Source organism: Hesperophylax consimilis, chromosome 9, assembly GCF_061612785.1.
Source record: "Hesperophylax consimilis isolate HC1 chromosome 9, BYU_Hcon_1.0, whole genome shotgun sequence".
Taxonomy (NCBI): domain Eukaryota; kingdom Metazoa; phylum Arthropoda; class Insecta; order Trichoptera; family Limnephilidae; genus Hesperophylax; species Hesperophylax consimilis.
Genome location: NC_142844.1, coordinates 25514852 through 25541915, shown reverse-complemented (window position 1 = coordinate 25541915; position 27064 = coordinate 25514852). Strand labels below are relative to the sequence as shown.

The window sequence follows — 27064 nt, the reverse complement described above, 5'->3', positions numbered from 1 at the left end:
AGAGAGGAATACTAGAAGTTTCACTTCTGTCTTGCGTAGGCTTGACACACCCACTTTTTTTAAAGTTACCATGGCAACATCAACAAATCAACAAAATGTGAAGTCATGTCAACTTTTAATTATAAATCCAACTATTAATCTTATGTGACAGATTGCAAATAAATGTTTGTGTTTTTCATTTCCATGACAACAAGATATTGTGATGTCACATCACGAATTCATTAATAGTTCTTATTTCCAAATTTTTAATAATAATATCAATATTTATGTTTTCAAGGTGTACCAATAAAAAAAAATAGCGTAAAGTATTTGTGGATAACTGGTCTTTAAAACACTTGCTTTATTTCGAGCACTCGGCTACGCCGTCGTGCTCGAAAAATCGCGCGTGTTTTAAAGACCTGTTTATCCACTTATACTTTAATATACTATTTTTATTTGATTGCAGAATATAATATTTTGTTTATTTTACGTTTTGCCTGATAACTTCTTAGTTGACCTAAAATTACTTAACTTAAGGCACTGGAACTTGTTTCATGCAATCTTTGACAGCGATGCAGGTAGCATCGGTTTCAGATTTCTTGCAGTAGCCTTTCTTGCACTGGCAGCCTTTAGGGTCAGACTTCTTACCGCAGCCGGTTATCCAGTTTGGCTTGGCGCAGGTCCCTCCTCCGCAGCAAGGGGGGTTCTTCACTAACTCTGCGTTGGAATCAATGCAACCTAAATAGCGATATTAAGCTGTAGTACTTTGTTTAATCTCTGTGATAGCCATTGATGTAACACTTCAAGTTTTCTCATAAAACGGTTTTAAAAAAACATATTATGTTCAAACGGAGCTCTCAGTGGAAGGATCATGGTGGTATATGCCCATTTCTTAGGGATTCAATGAAAAAAATATTAATTTGTATCAGTAAACTTATGAAAAAATTACATCAATTAGTCCGGGTCAGACATTAATGCCATTTTGTCTCAGCCTTTATGATACCAAATCAATAAAGAAAAAAGTACTAATATTATTTATTACTAGCAGTTAAAAACCCGCTCCGCGGGTTTTTGCTGCTAGGCCCTGCGGGCGGCACTTCTTGCACGGCACTGATATTAACTGTTATGGTACCTAATATAATTTGCTCATAGGAGACTTGCAGTGCTTAAATATGTGTTACAACCGTCAATGTCTATAAGTTGAATCAATATCGTATAGTTTGTCACAACAATTAAAGATAGTTATAACAAAGTTGACTGAAATAATAGATTATTACATATTGATTAATTGTACCTGTGTTTATGGATAAAAGGAGGGTAATTGTGCGATGAGATTAACAGTCGGTTTAATTAAAAGGTGTAAATTTTACTCCAACTGGTGGTAATTTTTTACCTAAAACTGTTACTGTATCTAATAAAGTTTAAAGTTAGAATATATATACACCTTCATCAGGAGAGTAAAAATCTATATATAAAGGTAGATTATTACAATATAGCGCCCCTGAGGTGATATCTCACAAAAGCGGCGCTATGCAAATTGTCCAATTAATAAATAAATATAATGTTTACATTTTATTATGTACGTATGCATTGATATACAATGGAAATAGATAAAATAATGTTATCCTATTAAACTTTATTTTATTAAAAAACAAATAACTTTTTTAACATCACTTTATTATACACAAACAATACATGTTTCATGAACGAAGTATACACCGAAGTCAAAAATTAAATATAGATTACAATTGGAAAAAAGAAGTAGAAGGAGGGGGGAGGGGTAAGAGTAGGCTGGGTTTATAAGAATTAGGAATTACAATATGAAAGACCAGTTAAGCGGGAAAATATTTAAAAGAGAGTTTATAAAAAAAAATCTTGTTAATTATATCTACTTTTATAAACATGTTCTCTTATTTCTAAAATTTCGAAATTATTTATTTGTGATGCTTTATATCCTGTGTGAAGTATTTTAAGACTTGAACAAAAAAATTGCATAAAACCATAAAACAATATATTCATAAGACAAATAACATTTAATAACGGTTATTCTAATAAATTGAAAGTTGAAATACTAAATAAAAAAATTAAACATATTCTCTTCAAACGGTATTTTTACCCTATTTCTTAAGATATAAATAAACAATCAGGATTAAAGCATCGCAAATAAATAATTTTTAAATTTTAGAAATTATAAAACATGTCAATATAAAATCAGATATTATTAATAAGCAAAAAAAATTATAAATAATAATGAAAAATGCCATTGCAAAGTTTAAATAAACTTCCAGAAGAAATCTTCTTATGAAACGCTTAATGGTCAAGTAATTTTGCATATTTAAATATTCGCGCCAGTTATTTGGTTAGTTTTTACACCGCCAGAGGTGCGCTCTGTGTCGGCCAGCTATTGCCGGCCATATTGAATGAACGCGTGCTTTTTTCGTCAAACGTCAAACGTAATCACGTAATTGTGGATAATTTTCACTGTAATTTAATTAATCCAATGGATTATAAACTTTCTAAAACATATTTTCTTCGATATTATCCAAAAATTATATGAGGAGAAACGATATTTTTGAAGAAATATCGTATTACATGTGGCGATTCTTTTTTAGTATGAAATCGTGTCTTAATTTTTAATGTCTTATTTTTTTTGTATCCAGTCGCCTGCAAACCGAAATGAACCTTACGGTTGCTTAAAATTGAGGGGCAGATTGGTATTTTTTGCCTGCAGACCCCCAATGCAGAATTTATCCGAATCACATAATATGAATTTGACCAATCAGAGGGCCTACATGGTCCAGACGCTGGGACAATAATACTATCAGATTTTTATTTATTTATTACAAGATAATTCATTACAAAATGATAACAAATTAATAATGTATTATTCCCAGTGAGTTTACAAAACTCATTTCGGGAAAGACAACATTAGATTAAAGACAAGACAACATAAATACATTAAAATAAATAAACGCAGAAGTTATTTTGGAGTTTCAAAGAAAGAATGTGTCAGTCATTAATAAAACTGCTGAGGAAAAATCTTTTAAGAGCTTTTGCCAATGTTTTTTTGTTCGTTGCCGGAAGTTTTAGATTACTAGGTAATGCATTATAATGCTTATGTGTAATGTATTGTAAGGAGTTAATTCCAAATTTAGTTGTGTAAGTAGATGATGATAAGTGTATTTGATTTTGTGATTGTGTTTTGTGCTGGTGTATGTCGGAATTAAAGACTGGTTTAGTGTTGGTGTGTGAGGAGTGTTAAATTATTTTTAGAATGGCAGTTGCGATGTTATACCTACTTTGTGAAGTATTTGTGTCTGTGAGTATAAGATTTTAAATTTACTAATAAGAAGCGAGACTTTGGTAGGCACATCAGGGGCCGTTTTCTCAGGTTCTATACGTCCAAATCAACTAAATCTTTGGATTTCTGATAATGATGGTGGACTGAACACAAATCAATGAAAAAAACATGATTTTTTCAGAATAAAAAATAAAAAATAAAACAATTTACCAGGCCTTTGGGTCGGACATTAGCACTGTTTACTCAGCTGCTATGGGGCTAAACCAACTGAATCTCTAACAGGGGTAGGCAGAGAGGAGGGACAACTCGGTCTCAGCACAGACTCCTTGCCTTATTCACATTCATACATAATCTTCTATTATTCTGACACTTGACATGGTCCGACTCAAGTATCCTTTTTTTTAAATGATTTTATTTATTCAGTTGTTTTTACATAGTGTCTTACAAATCTGAGTAGTATTCAATTTGATTCAATTGATTGTGCCATGTCTTCCTCGGGCGTTTCCGACTTCTGCTACCATTGACATTTGCGTCATATATTCTTCTTAGACTCTTTTCTTCGTTCATTCGCTCTACATGCCCAAACCATCTAAGCGTCTGAAAAATTAGGTATTTTGTGTTGATGGGAAGAGATTCAAAGGGAGGTTAATGAAAATAATCGGTAAGCTAAATATTTATGGTGCCAGCGTGAAAAGTCGACCTTTGATAATATTACATTGTACAAAGGTAAATCAGATAATGTAACGCAGAATCTACTGAATGACAATAGAAGAACATAACGCTTTTAATCAGTTAATTTACTCACACTTTCCTTCGACGACACATTCTTTACCGATTCTCAAAAAGCCAGTTTTACATTTGCAGCCTGGTTTACATGTGCTGGGGTGTTTCGGTGGGGTTGCTTTGAAGACGTTCACACAAGTACCTTCAGCTGGGCTGGTCGGTAGACATTTGTCATATGTTTGGTTGGCACCGCAAACTGGAGCAGGTGAAAAAGGAAAAAGAAGTAATATTTTACTTTATGGTTTACTGATGTTTTGTGAATACAAGCTAATACAACAGATGCCCAGAGTGGATCGTCCTTTTTTATGTGAATACCGCACAAGAGTACCAAGGACTCGCAACCTTTTCGAGCCAGTGAGACTATGGCATCCAAAATTGGGGTATGTAATTAAGCTGAAGATAGTTGGGAGGGGATGGAGATGGGAAAGATGAAGGTGAAGTAGTACCTGGCCATTCAGATCTGGTCACCAAATACGGCGTATCTCAGTATTGCTCTGGTGTAAGGCTTCGCCGTCTGCTCATTTTCGCCACTCGCCGCACTTTCATCGCCACCCAGCTCTTCCATCTCTGTGAAGCGGTGAATAAATAAAATTTTCAGTAATGGGCTAAAAATAACCAAAGGAAACTTCACGAGAGATCTTTTCACTCCCCAAAAGTGACCATGTGATGTGCAATTTCCAAATATGGGGTGATTGGGCCTTATTTTTTTTAGGGAGAATGGACCGGAAAACTGTGACTGTCAAACAGATATGGGAGACATCTGGTTTCAACAGGGCGGTGCTACAGTCCATACTGCTCCAGTTTCAATGACGAAACTGCGACAGATGTTCCCTGCACGCCTTATCTCTCTGACGGGTGACGTAGGGTGGTCCGCGCGGTCACCTGATCTGAGCATTTGCGACTTCTTCCTGCGGGGGTAAATCTTTATAAACTTCGACCTCACACCTTAAAAGAACTACAGGATCGAATTCGGTAGGAAATCGCCGCTATACCTGTCGAGATGTGCCAAAATGCAGCCGAAAACTTCAAAAATCGCCTTCATCAATGGATCGCTGATGGGGGCTATCATCTTTCTGATGTCATCTTCAGGACTTGATGCATAAAAAGGCATTACGTACCGAATAAAATAATATAAACCCCAATTCTGTAAGTTGCGCCGTTTTTTTTTTCTGTTTTGCTGCACCCTGTATTATTTTAAACGAATATTTTGAGATATAACACAAATTAATAAAAATAACTTATGCTTGAGCAAGCCTGGAATTGAACTCGCGACCTCCAGCTTGCTAGTTGAGAGCCTCACCCCTCGACCATGGAGGTCGTCATTTTTTTTATTTTATTTATACTGGGTTTTTACAGATGTTCTCACATGAGAACTATCCAGTTACGAAAACTCAGTTATGTTACATACAAAAATCTACAAATTACATACATACAGGTAAAAATGCAATTAAATACAGGTTACATATTAAACCAAACAAACAAACAAACAAAACAAAACACACAAAGTCTTTGCTAGTATTGAATTATAGGTACGTGTCAGTCGATATTATTATTCAACTAATCAACTCATTGGTACGAAAAATGAAACCCAAAACCGCGTATAACTCCAACACTATTGAACAATAAATAAAACTTACACTCACCGTAAAGTCCGTAAAAATAAACGGTTAAATAAAAGGCTGACGTATCACCACTCACCAGGTGAGCCACGAGTGACGCGGATAACGTGGACGCGACATGGGACTACCTAATGGTGATGAAGAGGCATTCGGGTAGTCTGGGTCCGAGTAGTTGATTTGAAGATTTCAAGAACCCATTCCAACTGAACCTATACATCGCTAGTGTGCAATAAAGATCCCGCCATGTAAGGAAACACAATGATAATGATAATGTTTATTTACCGCACGTTTCTGCAAGGACACAGTTTCCCTCGTCGTTCTTAAGGTATCCTGCAATACAGATGCATCCGGGATAGCATCCTGCCGCATATCTGCAGCGGTCCGAAATGTTTGGGTCTGCACAAGTGTTCTGGCATCCGTGGTTGTCGCACTTGCTGTACACTTCATTCTGCTTACAATCTATAGGTTCTAGATAGTTATATGGAAAAAATCGTATGAGAAAATGTCATCCGGCATTGATTAGGGTGCTAACACATTATGCTATACGCATCAAAGCATTTTTTATGACACCATATCATTCGCCATACAATCCCATACAGACCTGTCACACTTGACAGATGATGTGTTATAAGTGTGGGCGTGGCGACGATGATAAGCCTGCTAGCCAGGCGATATTTGAAAATGAGGTTGGATGGAGTGGGGTCAGATCAATTAAGGGAGTGCCGTGATCATGCGGCTATCGTGGAGGACACTTCAACATATAATCTATATAGGCCACGCCCAAATAAGCGTTAATGCATATAGCGTAATGTGTAAATAATGTGTTATCGTGTTAAACGGGCTTTATAAATTTTTGGGGATCAGGAGAGAGGCACGAAATGAAAGAAAGTTGTGAAGGTCACATGTGTTTATTGGTGAGTCAGTTGCCGTGACGAGGAGATGATGTAGGACAAATGTTGAATACTCCGGTTGCTGCGATGATGTGGTGGTCGAGGGACTCGATGAAGGTCAGGCACTGGCGAAGAACGTCGGTCTTCAGGCACTCCAGTGCTGACGAGACGGCCGAAGGTGCGGCGGACCTTGTAGGCGGTTGAACGGGAACGGTGTGACCAGTGAGGATGCTGCGTGTCCTCATGGTGGTCATGGTAGCGTGGAAGAAGCGCTGGTCAGAGACACTGGAACCAGGGCGCTTGTAATCCGAGTAGCGCTGGCCACGGACGTGGCCGAGGCGCTATGATGGTGTCCCGATGGAGTCCATGATGGTACGGGCGAAGCCGGGAATATGTCCTTCGCGCTAGTAAGAAGAGCGCGGGTGATCACTCGTTGAGCCTCGTAGACTGACGGCTGATAGATAACTGACTGACTGACTGACTCGCTGCGTCGGGCTTATTTATACTACACGGCCGATGGCGACAGTAGGTAGTAAATTGCAATTAAATCGAGACCACTCGCTCGGACTGTGTGTTTCGGGAACCTTCGACATTGCGGCGATTATGCATAGGCCGTAGACTCGAACCTTCTGGCGAGTTCTCGTAGTATCCCAGACGGACTGCAGTATTATTGTCGTCGATAGACAGGTAGGTACTTGAAGTACGTAGATTACTTTGTTTACGATGCGATGCAGGTACATAATTCGGGAGTAGGTACTAAGTAGGTCGAGCGGTTTATTATTAATTATTCAATGGATTATTCTCGACGCCACAAATTCAATATTCACCATACCAAAGTATGTAGGTACATAAACCACGCCTTTTCTAACCTACCAATAAACCATGCCCTATTTCAGTTTTTGCTTTTAGTAAAGTACCTAATACAGTCAAACTTGGTTATAACGATCACGGCATTACGAGTTCACGGCTATAATGAGCAATTACAAAACCATATTATAGTTCAGGCTTATCTTCATATAATTGTTATAACGAGGTTGATTCCCTGATATACCGAGCAAATAATTTTGTCAACACAATTTCTGAATACATGATTGGGTCGCTGGGCCTGATGGAAATTATTCAAGAATTATTCTCAAAGTAAGTAGTAAACAAAGCAAACAAAGGGGCGGGAATTTCTTATCCCGTTAGGGGTGGATTCATATTTTTTTATGGCACTACCTGTATAAGATTGCGCGCCTTTACGGCTGTGTGAACCATTTGCTATCCATCGAGCACAATGTAAAATTGTCATAAAATCTGCGAAATTTGAGCTTTGCAAATTTTTCCCTTTTTACGTCTTTTGTTGTATTACAACTCATCGTCAATTTTATTTTAAAAACCAATAAATATGTTTATGAAGGTACCTAGTTACGAGCACCCACATCCCTGCACGGGGTAAATTTATACCAGTGATGCACAATTTTTTCAGCCAGTGTTTTAAAGAATTACCCCAAACATTTAGATTTTTCTCTACAACCAAGTGAGCCGTATGAAGTTGACATGAAGGCCGCGAGAATGGGGCTGCTTGCCTTGCCCCTTGACCTTAACTCTTGACCCTTGCCTTGCCGTGCCCAGGGTTCTGGGTTCGAGTCCTAGATGTGACCGTATCCTTTTCTGATTTTTCAATTCATTTTTTCTGATTTTCGAAGATTTTCGTTTAGGAATCGCTAATATTGTCTTCAATAATTAAATATTACAATTTGAGGTTTTACTCACTCAGTTATTCCAAAAAATAAAAAAAACAATATTTTGTCATTAATCTGATTATTTTGATTCACATTACTTACCACAATCTTCTGCTAGAACACAGTTTTCTAAGCTTTGCAGTACATATCCTTCTTTGCACATACAGCCTTCGACACATTCTGTGCATTGGCTGGCGTCATAATAGGAATTGCGGCAAGTTTTTTGACAATTTGGATTTGCATCACATTCCGCATAGGTCCCATTTGGTAGATAAAGGCAGTCTGAAATAGTGAAATGTTTTGATAATCATTATTATTATTTTTTTTTTTAAACATTTATGAATTATAATAAAGTACAGTTACAGTGTTCCCAGATCTTTTTTGAATGTTTAAAATAATTGAATATATGTATAAGCCATATTTTATTTAATATTTTTGTTTTTTGTTTCAGATGACACATGTACATTATCTTCACTTTAATTTGAAGACTTTTGTTTATGATAGGCTGCGATACGCGAGCCCTCTAAGTCTAAGACAGAGGCATGAAATCGATGGACCACGACACGATAGAAGAAATTTTAATTTTTAATTTCTTTGTTGGATTTTTATTTTATTTAGGTATTATAGTCAGGAAGAGGCAAAATAGGCTTGGATAATAGGCTATAAGAGATAGGAATAGACTAGAAGGGTCGGTAAGAAGTAAGAAGATACAATAAGAGCCAGGAAGAACAAAACTAGCCAAATAGGAGTGAGAAATTACAAGATGCAAGAGGAAGCGAGAAAATCCAAGATTAAACTAGAAGGGCTAAGAGAGACTAAAAGAAACAAGAAGAGACAAGACGAACCTAAAAGTATCGAGAAGATGCAGTAAGTGGCATAAATAGCTAAGAAGTGACTAGAAGAAACTAAAAGAGACTAGGAGAGATGAGGTAATTTTGCACAAAAACGGAGCTATATAAATCATCCAAATATTATTATTATCATTATTAATAGAGAATAGATATGATGGACTCGCCGAACGTCACAGTGGTGGTGCCAATGTCAGTTATCTATGTGAGAATATTGTGTCAGCGCTTTATTAGCAGCAGACACATACCTGTGCTGGCACTGTTGGTGGACGCGGTGGACTCTCTCGCTGCAGCAGCTGGTCCAGTTTCTTCACCACCTAAGATTCTTGCTGCTGAGTCTCCATCGAATCCATCTATCTTCGTCGAACGTCACAGCTGTGCTGCCAAGGTCTGGTATCTATGTCAGGATATTGTGTCAGTGCTTTATTAGCAGCAGACACATACCTGGACAGATGACGAACCTCGTGCTGGCACTGTTGGTGGACGCGGTGGACTCTCTCGCTGCAGCAGCTGGTTCAGTTTCTTCACCACCTAGGATTCTTACTGCAGAGTATCCATCTTCTATCTTCGTGTCACCTGTTTCTGTTCTTCATTTAACTTAACTTAACTTCACTTTTTGTAATATTTATATTTTTTGTAATACCTGCATCAACTGTAAAGCGCCCCTGAGGTAATATCTCACAAAAGCGGCGCTATACAAATTGTGCAATAAATTAATTGAAAAAAGACATATCGTAAATAGAATATTCACTTTTATCAGTGTTTATTTTATTTTAATAATACCTGTACGGGACCAAGTTAGTGAAGCCCGCACAAATACTGCAAATTCAATAGGGCACCGGCACACATTGACACCTTGATCTCAAAGTTTTTGCAGGGGCAGTAGTAAAACATTAAATTAAACAAGTATTACTTTCCCGAGTACTCTCGGATGAGAAGTGACTGTTTGTACCAGTTACTTCTCTATTTATTGGACAAAATTATACATTAAATCTCACACATGTTCAATGAGAGTAATTAGCGATCACCCTTATCTCTTCACTGTGTTGAACAAAACAAAACATTAGTTTTTAAATGTATGGTGGCGCCGAAAATCCATTAATATTAACTATAGCAGTCGCACATTAAGGATGTGGAATAATATTATAGTATCATATTTATTTTGACACAGATATCTCAATGGTTTTATCAAAGATATTAAGGACATCGTAAAAACTTGAGATCTTGTTATCTCATAATGACTTTGGCTCTGCACGTCCGATATAATACCTATACAATATGAATAAATTATTTAACAAAAACAAGGTTCTTACAAGTTTTCCAATGACACGGTGAAGACACTGATTGATTTATGTCAATTACCTACCTAAAAATATATTTTCATACTTTTATTAGGGAATTAAGGTGGATATGGTGTAGTTGGAGACTTTGTTGAATTATACATTTGTTCCTTTGTTGGGCTTTTTGTTGGAGATTTTGTTGGGGAGCTTGCTGTAACGCTGGGGGCCTTTGCGGGAGCCCTTTTTGGGGCCTTTGTTGTAACATTCACAGATTTTGTAGTTGGAACCTTCGCTGCAATGGGACAGATGGAATAATATTTTTTATCACATATCAATGGTTTTACACGCGAAACATCAACTCTTTATTAAAAAAAGTATCAACAGTGCGCATACGAACATGCCACATGACAATAATAATATTTTTTATTGAATTACTTGTATCTGCATGACAAACTGATAAATTTAATAAATGAGTATGTTATAAAACAATACATTATAAGATTTGCAAAAAAATACTGGAGATTTACATTTTTTTTATGGGTAGAAAGAAAAAAATTCTAAAAATTTCAGGCAGTGGTGAAGATCGCGTCAATGAGGAGAGATTCGTTCAAGAATCAGTAGGATTTCACTTTTGAAACTCCTTACTGACGTAAAATACATAATGTCGGAAGAGATTTGGTTAAGGAGCAATATACTGCAGAACCGGCAGAACCATCAGATGGAACCAAGTCAGTGCTGTACGTAGGACGGGGGACGGGGAACGGAAGCTGGGGATGATTTCTATGTGTTTACTCATGTGAAGAATTGACTTAGGGCCCAGTACTTGAATGATAGTGAAGATCTTCAAAATGCTATCGGATAGTGGTGTTTTGATTTTAATTTTAGACTACAGAAGTAAAAGATTTGGTATTACATATTATTTATTTTAATAAATAATATCGTTGCAACTATTGTCGAGTGATTACATGTATAAGATTAAATTATTATATTTATATTTCAAGTATTTTCGTTTCGTTTGCTTACTGCATTCTTTTGGACGGACGCACTTTCCTTCGTCGTTTCTGAGATAGCCAGAGAGACAGTAACACTTGAGGTAACAGGAGCAAGTGGATGAATCGCTGAAGTGAGGGTTCTTGCAAGTGTCCTCGCAGCCGTGACAGTCCATGTATAATTCGTTTTCAGGGCACTCTAAAAATAAATACAGCCTTAAATATAATTTCCTAAACACCAAATTAAAAACGAAACCACTATTCAACCAGTAAAATACAGCACTATTTTATTACATATCTGTGCTGCTTTGTAGACAAAACGATTTTTAAAAGCGCTAACAAAAATGACTTATCTGAAAAACACAAAAACAAATTTGAATGGAAACTGCAAAAATTAAAAATCTTTAAAAATGTGCCACTTGAGAGTCCCACGGTTAATCATGTATTTAAATATTTTTCGATTTCACTATAATTTAAGACGTTAATTTAATCTCTTATATACATAATACTTTTACACACAGGAGGACCCGAGTAAAAAAAAACCCTTAGGGCCTATGTCGTCTTTGGAGATGCTGTATGGAGGGTCTTTTTTGAAAAGATGACGTTCTTGTAAAGAAGGGAAGGAATCAGGGGGGTCGTCCAGGAGTGACATAAATAAAATAAAATAATATTATTATTAAGTTCTGGAAGTACTTTGTTATTGTTCAGCTGTTTCAGCTTAAGGACATTTTCAAACTAAAAATAACTAAACACAGTTTTAATTTGATTTGCATTAAATTTTAAAAATAATTAAATGGAGTTCTACGAATTAAACATAAAAACAGTAAATAAAAAAATAACAATTAATACATATAGTTATTTCTCAAGCGAAATACTGCCGAATTTGTTTATCTCTTCAAATATTACTTATCATTACATATTATACATACGTATACCTACCACATTGTATAGGAAGGACACATTCCCCAGCATCATTCCTCAAATATCCTTCGGCACACATGCAGCCTGCTATATAAGGACATTCCTGGTTCTCTCGTCGATAAGGCTTCTTGCAAGTGACTTGGCAGTGATTGCTATCATAAAATATCTCGTTAAACGGACATTCTGGAAACAAAAAATACCTTTAAAGTTTTCAAAACAACTATTTTATTCAAATTGTTACCAGAAATGCTAGGTTATTTTAGAATATGGATCACCTTCAGGCATATCATCAATCATGACGCCGTGACGTGTAGAAGTAATGAATAATTAAAGTAGCGGACAATGGAATAGAGCAACCGCAATATATTTCTCTTCATTAATATGAATAAAGGTGAATTTCGTTTTTTTTTTTTTTAAGGGCGGAGACGGTTTACACGTAGTTCCCGTGAGCACTTAGGCCATAGGCCTATTGTGCTATCTACCATTTTACCTCAATCCTTTAACAGCAACCCAGTCCCTTTATTGACCTCTTAAGGACCACGCCCGAGTATACTCGGGCGGCTATTATGTGCCAGAATTCGGAATTCATACTAAAGAAAATTTTTAAGTATTTTTTCCACAACATCAATATTCAGTCCCATTTTAATAGCTTTTATATGAGGATATATATTTTGAGTAAATAAAATTCATTGATAAAAAAAGGTGTTTTTTTTCCATTTTTAATTTTTAAATGATTACTGAAGGGGTTAAAGTTCACCAGGGTTGTTATTGGGTATGTGGCTATGTCTTCTGGTTCTACTGTTTGTCTCCCCAGGTATCTGAGCCTTGTTCCCACCAGGGCAGGATATTGGCACCTTAGGTTAATGGGAGTCTCTTCATCCTCTTCACGTTTCCTGCATCTATTGGTGTTTTCCACTCACAATATCTGCATGTGTCTCCTGAGATGGCAGTGTCCCGTTAGTAGTCCTACCAGTTCCCTCAGTGAGTTTCTGTCCATATCGAGTAGTTTTTTCGTTTAGGTAGGGTCTGGTCCTTTTATGAGTACTTTGGATTGTCTCATTCCAGGTGCCCTCTCCCATTCTTTGCAGTGCTGGGATTTGACCCACCTATGAACATATAATTTTGCGTGGCAAGCTGCTACTCCTACGGCCGGCTCGGATCCTACAAGTGGTGATTTCGCCCCTTTTGTTTTTGGGCAGCTCACCTCTCTATTGACTTTGCATTGTAGCCTGTAGGCTGCCGCCATCGCCGCCCCTTCTTTTTCTAGGTTTAGGGGGGTAGGTTCAGGAGCACTCCCATGGCTAGTATTGGAGTGGTTCGCATAGCTCCCGTGATTCCTCTGCATGCGAGTCCCTGTACGTGATTAAGTGTGACCATCACTGTTTTCAGTGTTGTTCTCCTCCACCAGATTAGGGTTGCATGCATGATCCTTTGTTTTACAACAGATGTGTGCAGCCATTGCATCATTTAATTTCGTATTAAAAATAATAAAATGAAATAATTATTTTACTTTACCACATTGCTCAAAAGAAACGCAAATCCCTTCAGAATTCCGTAAATATCCTGAGATACAATCACATCCAGGATTACAGGTACATTTCATCAAGTGTAGGTATGGCGCAGTTCTGCAGGACCTCCCACATCCCCTACATTCCATGTATTCTTCATCTTCAGGACACACTGTACACAATGAATACATTTAAAGGCATTAAATTATATGACACATCTAAATATAAATATAAGAGAATTTTGTTATTCTGACGAGGCTAAAACTCTTAAACGGTGACCTGTTTAACTTTGTGACATTTGCACAGCTTTTTTAAACTGGAATTTCTAGACCCATTCTTTTCAACGTCAACGACAAGACGCCACACAGTTGTTCCAAAATTTCCAATTATTAAACAGAAAAATATTTAATTAAGTGTTTTAAGGCAAGCCAAACCGGAAATTGGTTGTAAAGTACATAGATAATATGTATATAATTATGTTATATAGAAGCTGTGAATTCATCATGGCAAGTAAACCTGCATGTAATTTGATTTTACACATAGTGTCTTTCAAACAGTTAATTCATTTATCTCCAAGTTTTTTTCTTTCAAGTCTTTTTCCGGTCAAAAACTAGATGTACACTATAGTCTTAAATTGAGCTGATGAACCGATTTTGAGAAAAAATGTCGAAAATTTTGTTTGAATGTCAATAATTTTTCATACACATCAAGAAGAGGCAAAAAACTGTTGTGTTTGGTTAGAAGTATGAGTACAATTCTCCTGTCTGGAATACAACATTCATTTACTAAATAAAGAATACATTCTTAAAACAGGTTCACACTATGTCGTGCCGATACTCTTGTGAAAGTCAATACAAGATGGGGGATGATGATAAGCCTGCTGCTCTGGAGACATTAATATTAGTATGATCACATAAAAGAAGGTCAAGAATATTTTAACTGCCATTAAGAATATAATTGAATTGGTGAAGGTTACACGTTGAAGCAAAATTTACGACTTAGTGTGATTTTTGGCTTGAGTAATTGGATGGAGCTAGTATTATGTCGTTAAGTGCTGTGTCGGGTGTCCATTTGGTTTCAGGTAAATTAAAATCACCAACGATTTTAAACTGTGATTTCGGCTTAAGGGCGCGCAGGAGCGCCGAGAAATTTTAACGATAGGTATTTGTAAAAATTATTTCTATTTCGTTCATCTCAGCGGGGACAGCAAAAGCGCTATCGGTGTATTGGTGAACCCCAATGCGTGTGTGTGCGTGGCTGCAGGTGTTGGAAGCACGAATCGTCGCGCCGCGCCCGATAGCGACTTCGCGTCATATTATCGCGATCAGTTCTTATTATTTCATTTACTGTTATTCATTTATTCCAAAAATTAATTAGGTGCCTAGGTACATATTCGTAATAAAATAGCGAGGTCTACATTATTTAATATTGTATTGTACTTAACTTTATTATTATTATTACTTACTACAAATATGTACGTAGATACATTTATTTTGCCTCCGTGGTTGAGGGGTAAGGCTCTCGACTTCGAGTCCGGAGGTCTCGGATTCAAATCACGGCGTGCGCAAGTAAATTGATTTTAATTAATTTATGTTGTTTCACAATATTAAAAATAATATTCATTAAAAAGAATATTAATTGAATATAATATAAAATAATTGTCTGGAGAAATAATGATACACGCGGCGACTTAGTTACGGTCAAATCAGCTATCAGCTTACAGGGTTTTGTAATACTAGTCCAATTAAGTCGCCAATTGGGGAATCCACAGTCTCACTGGCTCCAGACGGGAGCAGTTCGGACTCTTGTGCGGTATTCACATAAAAAAGTCACGTCGCAACTCGCAACTAGAGCGCCTGCTGTTCGCTCATCACCTCAGTCACATCGCGACTTGTGCGTAGTTATATACATGTGACTGCCTGCTCCGAGCTCATCTTCTGCACACGCACAAGTAAATGAGACTTGTGGGTGCGTGTATACAGGTTGCTGCACACATAAAAAAGTCATGTCGCAACTCGCAACTAGAGCGCCTGCTGTTGACTCATCATCTCAGTCACATCGCAACTTGTGCGTAGGTATATACATGTGACTGCCTGCTCCGAGCTCATCTTCTGCACACGCACAAGTCAATGAGACTTGTGCGTGCGTGTATACAGGTTGCTGCCTGCTGCAACAGATAAGTCAATACGCGTCGCGACTTGAGCGTGCGTATTCCTATATAATAGATATCTTCTGCGCTCATAGTTCATTCATCTTGTTACTATTAGTAAAGTAAGATGCACGCTGTTTTGGTTTAGTAATATCGGGAGATTCATACCATCTTTTTTTATAAAACGGCAGCATAGGCGCAGTAGGTCCTTTTTTAATTAAACAATAAATATCGCTAAAAATGTTGTCGTTTTTTGGCTCTCCCTGAATAACGTAAATTCATCAGTTTTGACTGTATGCATAAAGTGCATTAGTGCAAGTCGGTACATTTGTTAACATATCTAGTAACCTATAATAAATATTATTCTACGTCTTAGGCTGCGTATACACACGCCAGCCGAACAACAGATTATGGGAAAGGAACGAAGCAAAAGCAAACTACCCGAAACGCTGCGCCGCTTGCGGTTGCTTCGTACCTTTACCATAATTCGTGGTTCGGCTCGCGTCTCTGTCCGCAAAGAGTGGCGTGCACTGATTTTTCAGTGGGCTAGAATCCTAAGATTGAAAATACGACATTAATGATGTTGTCGTAGCTGAAAATTATTTTTTGTCCGAAATTTCAATTTTCAAATTCTGTGCACGCCACTATTCGCAAATATATACGTAGCATAATATATGTGTATTTAGAAATTGAGTTACATAAAATCGACTACTATATTACCTACCTTCAACTCAAAAATTTTTTTCTTACAGATAAATAATGGGTAAAAGAAATGGAAACAAAGCGCGTTTGTTTTTATCTACTAGACGTAAAAAACCGATTATTAGTATCAAACGACAGATTCATGTTGCACCACGTTCGACATCTAGGTAAGTCGAAATATCGCTTTCCTGTTACTCTTACTACTGAACCTTCCTAAGGTTACCTTTACGTACGTAAAGTTTTTTTTCCCATAAGTTGCTCACATAAGAGAGTTATGGCAAAATTACCAATGGGTATCGTTTACATTGATAATTTTGCCATAACTCTCTTACGTGAGCGACTTACGAGAAAAACCTAAAGATTTATGCTATGAGAGCCGTGTATTATGTAGCATGTATAACGGGAAAATGGGATGGACAAATTTAAATAAATAAATCATTTACATTTACAGGGATATGGATGTCATCGATACTACTTTTGGAAACTTAACTACATCTTCACTAATGCATGAAACTTCCATGGATGAATCATTTGCTCCAAATATAGACGAAAACGCAAGTTCATCATCATCAACAACGCTTGATGATTTGGTGATAGAACCAGACCATATTGATGAAACCCATAATTTCGAAGGTCGCAGAATTGTGGATATAAAATATTTGTTTTCGGAGATATCAAATATAAAGCACGAACACACCAACTGCACATTTTCCGATTTAAAATTTGTGAAGGAACAACGAAATGGTCTTCTAAGCCAGTATGTTTTCGAGTGCAAAATATGCAAGAAAATAGAATACGTACACTCCGAAGACTCGAAACGGAAAATGTCTATAAATACTGCTGTCGTCGAAGGAGTGATGTGTACAGGAAATGGGTATTCACAATGGAATGAAATTTGTGGGGTTTTAAATATGCCAAATATGGATTGTAAGACTTACACGAACATAGAACAATGTTTAGCGCCAACAATTGAAGAATGTGCCTTAGAAGAAATGATCGCAGCTGGTGAAGAAGAAAAAAGGCTAGCCATTTTAAACGGTGACGTAGACGAGGGTGGCTATCCTTTGGTAACGGTGGTTGCAGATGGCTCCTGGGCAAAGAGGTCGTACAAAAGTGGATTTAGCTCCTCATCTGGCGCAGGGTGCATAGTTGGACTACAAACTAAAAAGGTTTTATTTCTGGGAGTGCGAAACTCATACTGCTGTATATGTGCTAGAGCTACTAAACTACACATAGTTGCTTCTGAGCACAGGTGCTTCATAAACTGGCGTGACAGTGCTAATGCCATGGAAGCCCACATTATAGCAGAAGGGTTCTCGAGAAGCATGGAAATGCATGGATTGAAATTTAACAAACTAGTTGGTGATGGCGACTCCAGCATCATGAAAAAAATAATGCAACAAATGCCATATGGTCCTAACCTTATAGTACAAAAATTAGAGTGCAAAAATCACTTACTCCGCAATTTTTGCAACAAAATGAAAGCACTTGGAAAAAAAACCAACAACGCTAAAGGCTTTGTACCAGTTCATATAAGGAAAAAGGTTGAAGCAAACGTTTTACGCATGAGAAGAGCTGTAGTTGGAGCAGTAAATTACAGGAAAGAGCAAGAAAACACAGTACAAAGTGATAAAATAAAAAATTGTAAAATGGACATAAAAAATACCGCAAATCATGTGTTTGGTGATCATAAAAATTGTGCATCGTACTATTGCAAGCCGGAGAAGTATACTGATGATCCAAATTTAGTAAGCGATCTTCGAGATTGTGGAATATGGACTGATATCCAACAATTCTTATTGTCTCTAATAGCAAATGCAGAAAGTCTTATTATTGATGTGACAAATAACACTGTGGAGCAATTCAACAACGTTATCGCCAAATTTATAGGTGGAAAAAGGGTAAATTTTACTACAAGAGGATCTTACCAAGCAAGATGTTTTGGAGCAGTAGCTTCGTGGAATAGTGAATTGGCAACCCATTCAAGAATACAAAAGAAAATCCAAGGCCACAGTCCCGGCAAATACACGAAGCACTTTATAGAGAGAAAACGACGTTCGAAGGAGAATACACAAATGTGTCGAAAAAAAAAACTAAAGTATAATGAAAATACGACAGAAAAAAGAAAAAAAGTTACAGGGCCCGATGAAAATTATGGTCAATTGGAATTAGAACCAGATATGCCACCTGAAATATTTGAAACGAAAAAAGAGGAATTTCTCAAAGAATTATCTTCAACGAATAAGGAAGAGCTCGAACGGAATACGGTAGGCCAAAGCAATAACAATCTGTGGGCAATTGAAAGACGTAAGCGGATAACGGCGTCTAACTTTGGAAAAATATATAAGCTTCGGCAAAAAACTTCAGTTACGGGAGTATTAAACTCTTTACTGTACTCACAATTCAAAGGAACTATGGCCACAAATTATGGAAAAGAAAATGAAAGCCTAGCAATAGAGCAATTTTCAAAAAAAACATGTTTGCAGGTATCCGCTTGTGGGTTATTTATCGATAAAACCAAAAACTTTTTAGCGGCAAGTCCGGATGGCCTTATCGGTGAGGTTTCTATAATTGAAATTAAATGCCCTTATAGTATAGCAAATATATCACCAGAAGAGGGAATTGCACAAAAGATAATTGATTACTGTAAATTGGAAGACCATTCTTTAACATTAAAACGGAATCATAATTACTTCTACCAAGTACAAGGCCAGTTACATATTACTCGTCGTAATTATTGTTATTTTGTTTTGTGGAGTCCAAAAGGTTTGCTGTATGAAAAAATTGAGAGGGACGATGAAATCTGGCAAAAAATCGTTCCACTGTTAGAAAATTTCTACCACCAATGCCTTTTACCAGAAATAATTGACGCTCGCATACCAAGAAATTTACCGGCGAGGGAAAGGTCTGGACCATAAATTGTTTTAATTTCATTGTGTAGATGTTAAACAGTAATTTTTTTTACAATAAAGCGTTTAAAAACAAAAAATATTAGATCATTGAAGAAGATTGAAAATGTCAAGTGATGTAGGAGGTATTCCCAAAAGTGCATTTTTCTGTAATAATATAACGTATTAAAAAAGTTAAATAAAAACTAAACTAGTTATGTGTATGTACCTAATATGTAGCACAATAAACAATATGGTGCCTCTTATACATAGATTTCAATATTCATTTGTATAATATGATATTATAATATTAATCTTACGCTCAGTATTAATCTTACGCTCGTAACGGCAGCCCGCACGGTACTGTCTTCGCGCTCTCGTTACACCACAACGTAACACTTTCATGACGGTAGAAGAGTTGTTGAATACGCTAAAAAATGAAGTTCAAAAAATACAAACCGTTAAAGACTCGAAAACCAAAACTAATATCGAAAAAATTATTATTGATCTTGACAATGAAGTGAAATCTGAAATATTAAAAATGCAACAACAAATAATTCAACTACAAGACAAACTTATCGAAAAAAACGACCAACTGGTGGGAAACTTTGAAAAAATAATGAAAAGCGCATCAACACCATCCTATGCACAGGTATTATCAACAACCAAAGTCACTCCTCGAGAAGAAGAGAGATTCTCAATCATCATTTCGTCGACCAAAAATAATGCTAAAGCAGAAGAAATTGAAAAGATAATAAAAAAATAAATAAATTTAAGCAACATAAAGATAGGAATAAATGGTTTGAGAAAAACAAAAGAAGAAAAAATAATAATATCATGCCCAAAAAAGGAATATGCAAATACCTTAACCGCCGAAATAAAAAAACTGAATACCGATTTGGTGGTAAATGAAATTCAAAAGAAAAGACCAAAAATAATAATAAAAGGATTAAAATCCAATCTTACTGAAGACGAAATAGTTTGCGGAATAATTACCCAGAACGAAGGAATTGAAGATGTTTACAAGGAAAGTGAAGACAACAAAATCACACTTATAACGGAGATAAAAAACACAAACATAAACGAAAAGCAGCGCCAGTTCACTAGCTACATCATGGAAACTAGTGGCAAAATGCGAAAAAGTCTCCTTGCACTCGGTAAACTAAATATACAGTTTCAACGAGTAAAAATTGAAGATTGCGATCCACTGACTCAATGTTTTCATTGCTGTATGTTCATGCATACGGCTAAAAGATGCCTACACCGAACCAGCCCTCCAATTTGCCCACACTGCATGGGCGATCACATCCTTTCAAAATGTCCGGGAAGAGAAAAAACAGTACCAGCATGTGTAAACTGCACCAGACAAAATTCTAAATATGGAGAAAAAAACACCACGGACCACGCAGCCAACAGTATTAGGTGCAACTATAGAAACAAAATGCTGAAAATTACGAGGGATCGCATCGATTACGACTAATGATGCATATTATTAATTACAAGTGTAACGAAAACCTAAATAATATGCACAATATTTCAAAAAAATATTACGAAAAGCCCGCCCGCAAAGTGTTAACACGCAGTGATAATGTACAAGCCAACACATATAATATTATAATTGCAAATGTGAAGTGTATTCCCAGCGCCAACATTATTGTTAATTTTATTACTACCTCAAAATGAACGACTTTATAATAAACGCAATAGATAATTCATATAAAATAGACGAAAGGATTTTTGACACGGTAAATAATACAAACGATTTTATAGATATAAAACCTACAGCCAGCCTACCCGTTCATACACATGAACGTTAGATCTTTGGAAAAAAATTTCGAAGAATTTCTAATAACTATTAAACAATTAAATAGACTTGACTGTATAATATTATCAGAAACGCATTCATCGAGTGAAATTAATTATAATATACCGGGTTACTCGTACTATGCAACAAAATATAAAATTAACAGAAATAGCGGCGTCGCCATATTTGTATCAAATATTTACGCTGTCACAAGTGTAAATGAAATAATGGTGAATAATGTCAATTTATTAAACTTGGAGATAAATTTTATGAATTATTCATTTAATATCATTGCTATTTATCGGACACACTCTTCTGCTATAACCACATACATAGAAGAATTAAAAAAAAATATTACAACATCATAGAAACAAAAAAACAATACTCATCGGAGATATTAACTTAAATATCGCTAATGACTACTCCTCTAACGATAAAGATAACTATTTAAATATGTTAGCAGAATTAAATTACATTTCATGTATAAATTCATACACCAGAAACATTATCGGACAACGACCATCTTGTATCGATCACATATTCACAAACACCAAAGATATACAAAATATATCATCTGCGGTAATTAAAACATCTGTAACGGATCATTTTGCATGTATATTTAAATATGACTACAAACATCAAAACCTCTCATTACCAACCACAACGGCCGTTAATAATACTGATAAATACAACTATAGTATTAATATAAATTCTCTCACTAAAATATTAAGTAACGAAAAAGAATGGCAAGAAATATATCAATGTAACGATGTAGAAGAATGCTGCAAAATATTTGATAAAAAACTGAGTTTTCACATAAATGCTTGTAGAAATATTAAATCTAACAAAACATCTTCAAAACTAAAGCCAATCAAACCATGGATAACTCACGGATTAATCATCTCAATTAGACACAAAGAAACACTCTACAAACAATATACAAAACAACCGGAAAATATAACATTACAAAAACATTTCAAAGCTTATAAAAAAAAACTTACATATCTAATAAAAAACACAAAGGATGACTACTACAAACAAAAACTTGAATTATCTGGAAATGACAGTAAAAGGATTTGGTCCATCATAAATGAAATTGTCGATAAAAAACATTTAAAAAATAAAACAATCAACAATGTAAATCATAATGATTCAAAAATCTGCTGTAAAGATAAACCTCTAGAAGCCGCAAATGTATTTAACAATTTTTTTGCTAATGTAGGAAAAAACCTCGCTAAAAAAATCCAACAAGGCCTTACCCCAAATGACCCAAATACTACAGTAAATAATGAGCATAAATTTGAATTATTTCAACCAACAACACCAGAAGAAATTGAACAAATTATTACAGGTATGAAAGGAGGTTCTGCCCCTGGTTTTGATGGGGTCACAATACAAACACTGAAATGTATAAAATCACAAGTATCAAAACCATTAACTCATATAATCAATACAAGTTTTCAAAGCGGAGTTTTTCCATCCATGTACAAACAATCTGTAATTATACCAATATTCAAAACCGGCAATCCGGAAGAACCAACCAATTACCGCCCTATTTCTTTACTATCAAACATTGCAAAAATATTTGAAAAAATTGCCAAAAAAAGAATAACTCAGTTCATAAAGATTAATAATATAATTCACGAAAATCAGTTTGGATTCATGGAAAACAAAAGCACAAAAGACGCCATTGCTAAATTATCTAGTACCATACAAGACGCTTTAGACAAATCATTAAAATGTGTTGGTATTTTTGTTGATCTCCAAAAAGCCTTCGACAGCATATCTCATGTCAAACTAATACAAAAATTAAAGATCGTAGGTTTTAATGACACAGCATTAAGTTGGCTAAAAAGTTATCTTCACCAAAGAACACAAGTTGTAAAAATTAATCACGCATCTAGTCTACCACTCACAAGTGATTTTGGGATACCACAAGGTACTGTTTTGGGTCCTTTACTTTTTATCATGTACGTAAACGATATTTTCAAACAAAACCTCAGTGGAACAGTTTTATCTTACGCAGATGATACAATTATCATAATTAAGGGTAATGACTGGAAAATTGTAAATGAAAATGCAAATAATGACATCCAAATCCTAAAAAACTGGTTCGATACAAATCTACTTACAATTAACGCAAAAAAAACAGTTTATATACCATTCACAATAAATAAATTCAAAACTAACCCCAACATTCATATAATAATACACAACAAAAAATGTAACAAAGATGTTTGTAATGAATCATGTACCATACTAAACCAAACAACTGAAATAAAATACCTCGGTGTAATTGTAGACCAACATATGAAATGGAACAGACACATATGTGAACTTGTTAAACGCATTAGAAAATGTATCTATATATTCATTAGATTAAGAAATGTTCTCAAGATAAACAACCTGAAAAAAGTCTATTACGCACTAGTCCAATCATTACTTCAGTATGGAATCATTGGGTGGGGAGGTGCATATGAAAATTTTTTAAGCTCTGTTAAAGTGGTACATAAACTAATTATCAAAGTAATTTTGAAAAAAAAAACAACTTTCTCTTCAGCATCATTGTTCAAAATTTTCGAAGTACCAAAAATTGAAGACCTCTATAAAAAAGATGCAATATTACAAATATATAAAGAAACTGTAGTAAAAAAACTTAAATTTAACTCATCCTTAAGGCATAATTTTAACATCCAAATTCCTCTATTTTCAACACAACACTTGCACAATAACTACATTTACAAAGGCATAAGATATTTTAATAGTCTTCCCGAAGAAGTGAAAAAAATACCAGATTTTATTTTATTCAAAAAGAAGGTCAAATTTATCTTTAAAAAAAAATAATATCACCTATCAAATGTTATAACTTCAATTCATGTTACAACCAAAATTAACGTCACAATCCTCTTTTAAGTTTATATTTATTGTACTGTAATAATGTTAATTACTGATATAAACATGAAATAATTGTCAAATAACTCCTACGCCAAGCTCAAGAGCTAGCACTCTTCATTGGAGTAGAAATTCAACAACATATGTTTTACACTATTACTTATTATTACCTAATTTTATGTACAATGTAACAATGTTATAAGTTAAACCAGGGGTGTCCAAACTAGATGGGACCCAGGGCCAATAAAAAAGACTAAATACATTGGTGGGCCGCAAAATATTTATAAAAATAAAATACTGGTTATAATACGTAATATCGTTATTTTATTATCTACTTTTTCATTAATTTGTCTTTTACAATTCTGTCAACATCAACCTCAATACTAGTGGTAGCTAGGCGCAGTGCATGTTTAAGTGAAGTATATATCTGTCAATGAAGACCTGTATTTCGATTTAATAAACTTCATTGTTGAATATGCACTTTCACAAAGGTAGGTACTGCCCATCATCGAGCCCATTTTTTGCCCGAAATTCGTCAGTATCGGGAAACGTTCAGCGAGGAGCTTAAAAAAATCAATTCCTGTTTCCGGACTTTTTTTTGAAGTCGGTTAAAAAAAGGTTCAATGGGCCGCAATAATCTAAACCGCGGGCCGCATGCGGCCCGCGGGCCGTGGTTTGGACAGCCCTGAGTTAAACAATAAAAAAAAAAAATAAAAAAAAATAACATAATCGATTCAACAACATGTGGTAGATGCATGTACCACTGAACATACGCTGTACCAGCATTCCATCAAACGATCAGTGGTGTATGTACTTACCATCACACATTTTCTTGTAAAATATAATTTAAAAAAAAAAAAATCTAGAAATCTAGTCAAATATAAAAGTTTTTTTTTGGTTTGGTAGTTGTATCTTAAAAAAAGTGTCCTATAAAGGGATAATATTATGTTGAGTACAACCTTCAAAAGTTATCAAAAAATATTTTAATTAATTTTTGTGTTCCATATCCAACTCGGCAATACGGAACGGAATCATCTCGGGGTCTGTCTGTAACAGGTGTTTTTTTTTTCCATTAAGTTATTTGACGTAAACAAATTAAATTTGTCACAATAACTTTAGTAAATAAGCTCGGTAAGTATTGGCACACTCAAGATAAGTCACCAAACAGAAAAATAATTTTAAAAAAACATCGATAACTCGGGACATGACAACACTAGTGGACTAGTGTATCGATATAATTATTGAGAATGTCACATCACTTCGTTGACTGTATACGTATTCAACAAAACCCTCTCCGCCCCCCCTCACCCCCGAATACTGAGAGAAAGGGACACATGCACCTCAGCCTGATAATACCTAAATAAAATTGTCAAAATCGAGGTTTTGTAGTCCTCATTTTTCTACTCCAAAACTGAACCGATTTCCAAGATTTTTTTTACCAAATGTATTGGAAGAAAACATTCTATGTCTGTACCTTTTGCTTTTTTTAAAAATACATCGTCTTATTTGTATACTGAACGTTTGTTGATGGCGTTAAAAAAAGGCAATTTTAACAATTTTTGAAGGGTTATAACTCCTATAAAAAGTAACTTATCAAAAAAATCAAAACGTACCGACACGCTTGCGGTCAATATTCATATTATGTAAAAAAAAAAAATTTCTCTAGTGTCAAAATCCAGAGAGGGAAATGAGGAATACGTCTGTATGGAAAAAACACCACCCGGTTTCCTCTTAAGATGACACAATACCCTAAAAAAAAGTCAGAATCTTAACAACGTAAGTGATTCGTGCACAAAATATGCGAGGCATGGCCCTGGTATAGCAGACTCACGGTCGAATTTGCCTTAGCGAATCTCTAAAATAAATTGGGAATCTTAACGCAAGTGAAAAAGATGTGTAAAAAATACTCGGCATGCGGACCGGCATATTGGACAGTCGAATTTGCCCTAGCTGGCTACTAGTACTAATATCCGCCTTCCAAATTGAAAGAAAAACTTAATATTGAAACAGAGTTCTAAAAATTAAACACAATAACAACAATTAAACGTTTTTTTCCATCCTAAAACTTGCTATCGGCGGAGATTGAATTTGATTTTAATCGATTCTGCAAAAAATATATAAATGTGATAACTCACCCACAAGTATAGGTATATTTAACCCGTGTACCTATAAATTGTTCATTTCACACCTTTAATTGTGGTAAATACATACATGTAGCTCTAAAAATTAAATGAGGTACATAATATAATTATGTAATTCGACTTTCAATAAATTTCGAAGTAGGTTGTTGTAAATTATGTAAACAATAACCTCACTTACCAGGAGTCGAGTCAGGGTTTCCAAAAGTTCCAGGAACATGAATAGATAGCACCAGCAAAGAAAAAACGAATGAGTTCATTTCACAAGAAACCTTCACTCTTGGGAGAGAAATTCTACGTAAGAAATCTTTACAGAGAGCTGTGCACTCCGATAAGTGAAAATCTTGTATTTCAGCCTATTCGTTTCTCTAAATTTCACCAGAAGTAACGATATTGCTAAAATTTTGTTTGCTTTGTTTTTCAATTATCCAACTGTTCAAACCAAGCTAGAATATTGATACTACTAGTAAATCGAAAACTGATGATCTTCACACCATCAGTGTTCAGAATTGGTTATTTGTAAAGACTACAGGAAGGAATTATTTTAAAGAATGATTCACATTGTTATAATAAATTAATTTTCTCTTATTGTTCGCTTTTTTATCTCTATTTCTATTCTATTCTATAATGGGTAACGTTATATTGTTTT

The 27064-nt window shown here is 35.4% G+C and overlaps 1 protein-coding gene across 2 annotated transcripts; it reads right to left on the bottom strand.

Moving 5' to 3' along the window:
• Positions 1-447: 447 nt before the first annotated feature.
• On the bottom strand, positions 448-26783 carry LOC149421116 (zonadhesin-like). Of its 2 annotated transcripts, XM_089635822.1 has the most exons (6): positions 26597-26783; positions 13850-14014; positions 12353-12517; positions 11448-11612; positions 10531-10716; positions 8440-8578 (listed from the first exon to the last, which is right to left on the bottom strand). In XM_089635822.1, the coding sequence occupies exons 1-5, from the start codon at positions 26673-26675 to the stop codon at positions 10544-10546; spliced, it is 747 nt and encodes a 248-aa protein (XP_089491948.1). In that variant the 5' UTR covers positions 26676-26783; the 3' UTR covers positions 8440-8578; positions 10531-10543. The 2 variants fall into 2 exon arrangements, with proteins under 2 accessions (XP_089491949.1, XP_089491948.1); XM_089635823.1 differs by lacking the exons at positions 11448-11612; positions 12353-12517; positions 13850-14014; positions 26597-26783 and adding exons at positions 448-717; positions 4086-4259; positions 5965-6150 and having other exon boundaries at positions 8399-8578; positions 10531-10670.
• Between the last annotated feature and the right edge of the window lie 281 nt (positions 26784-27064).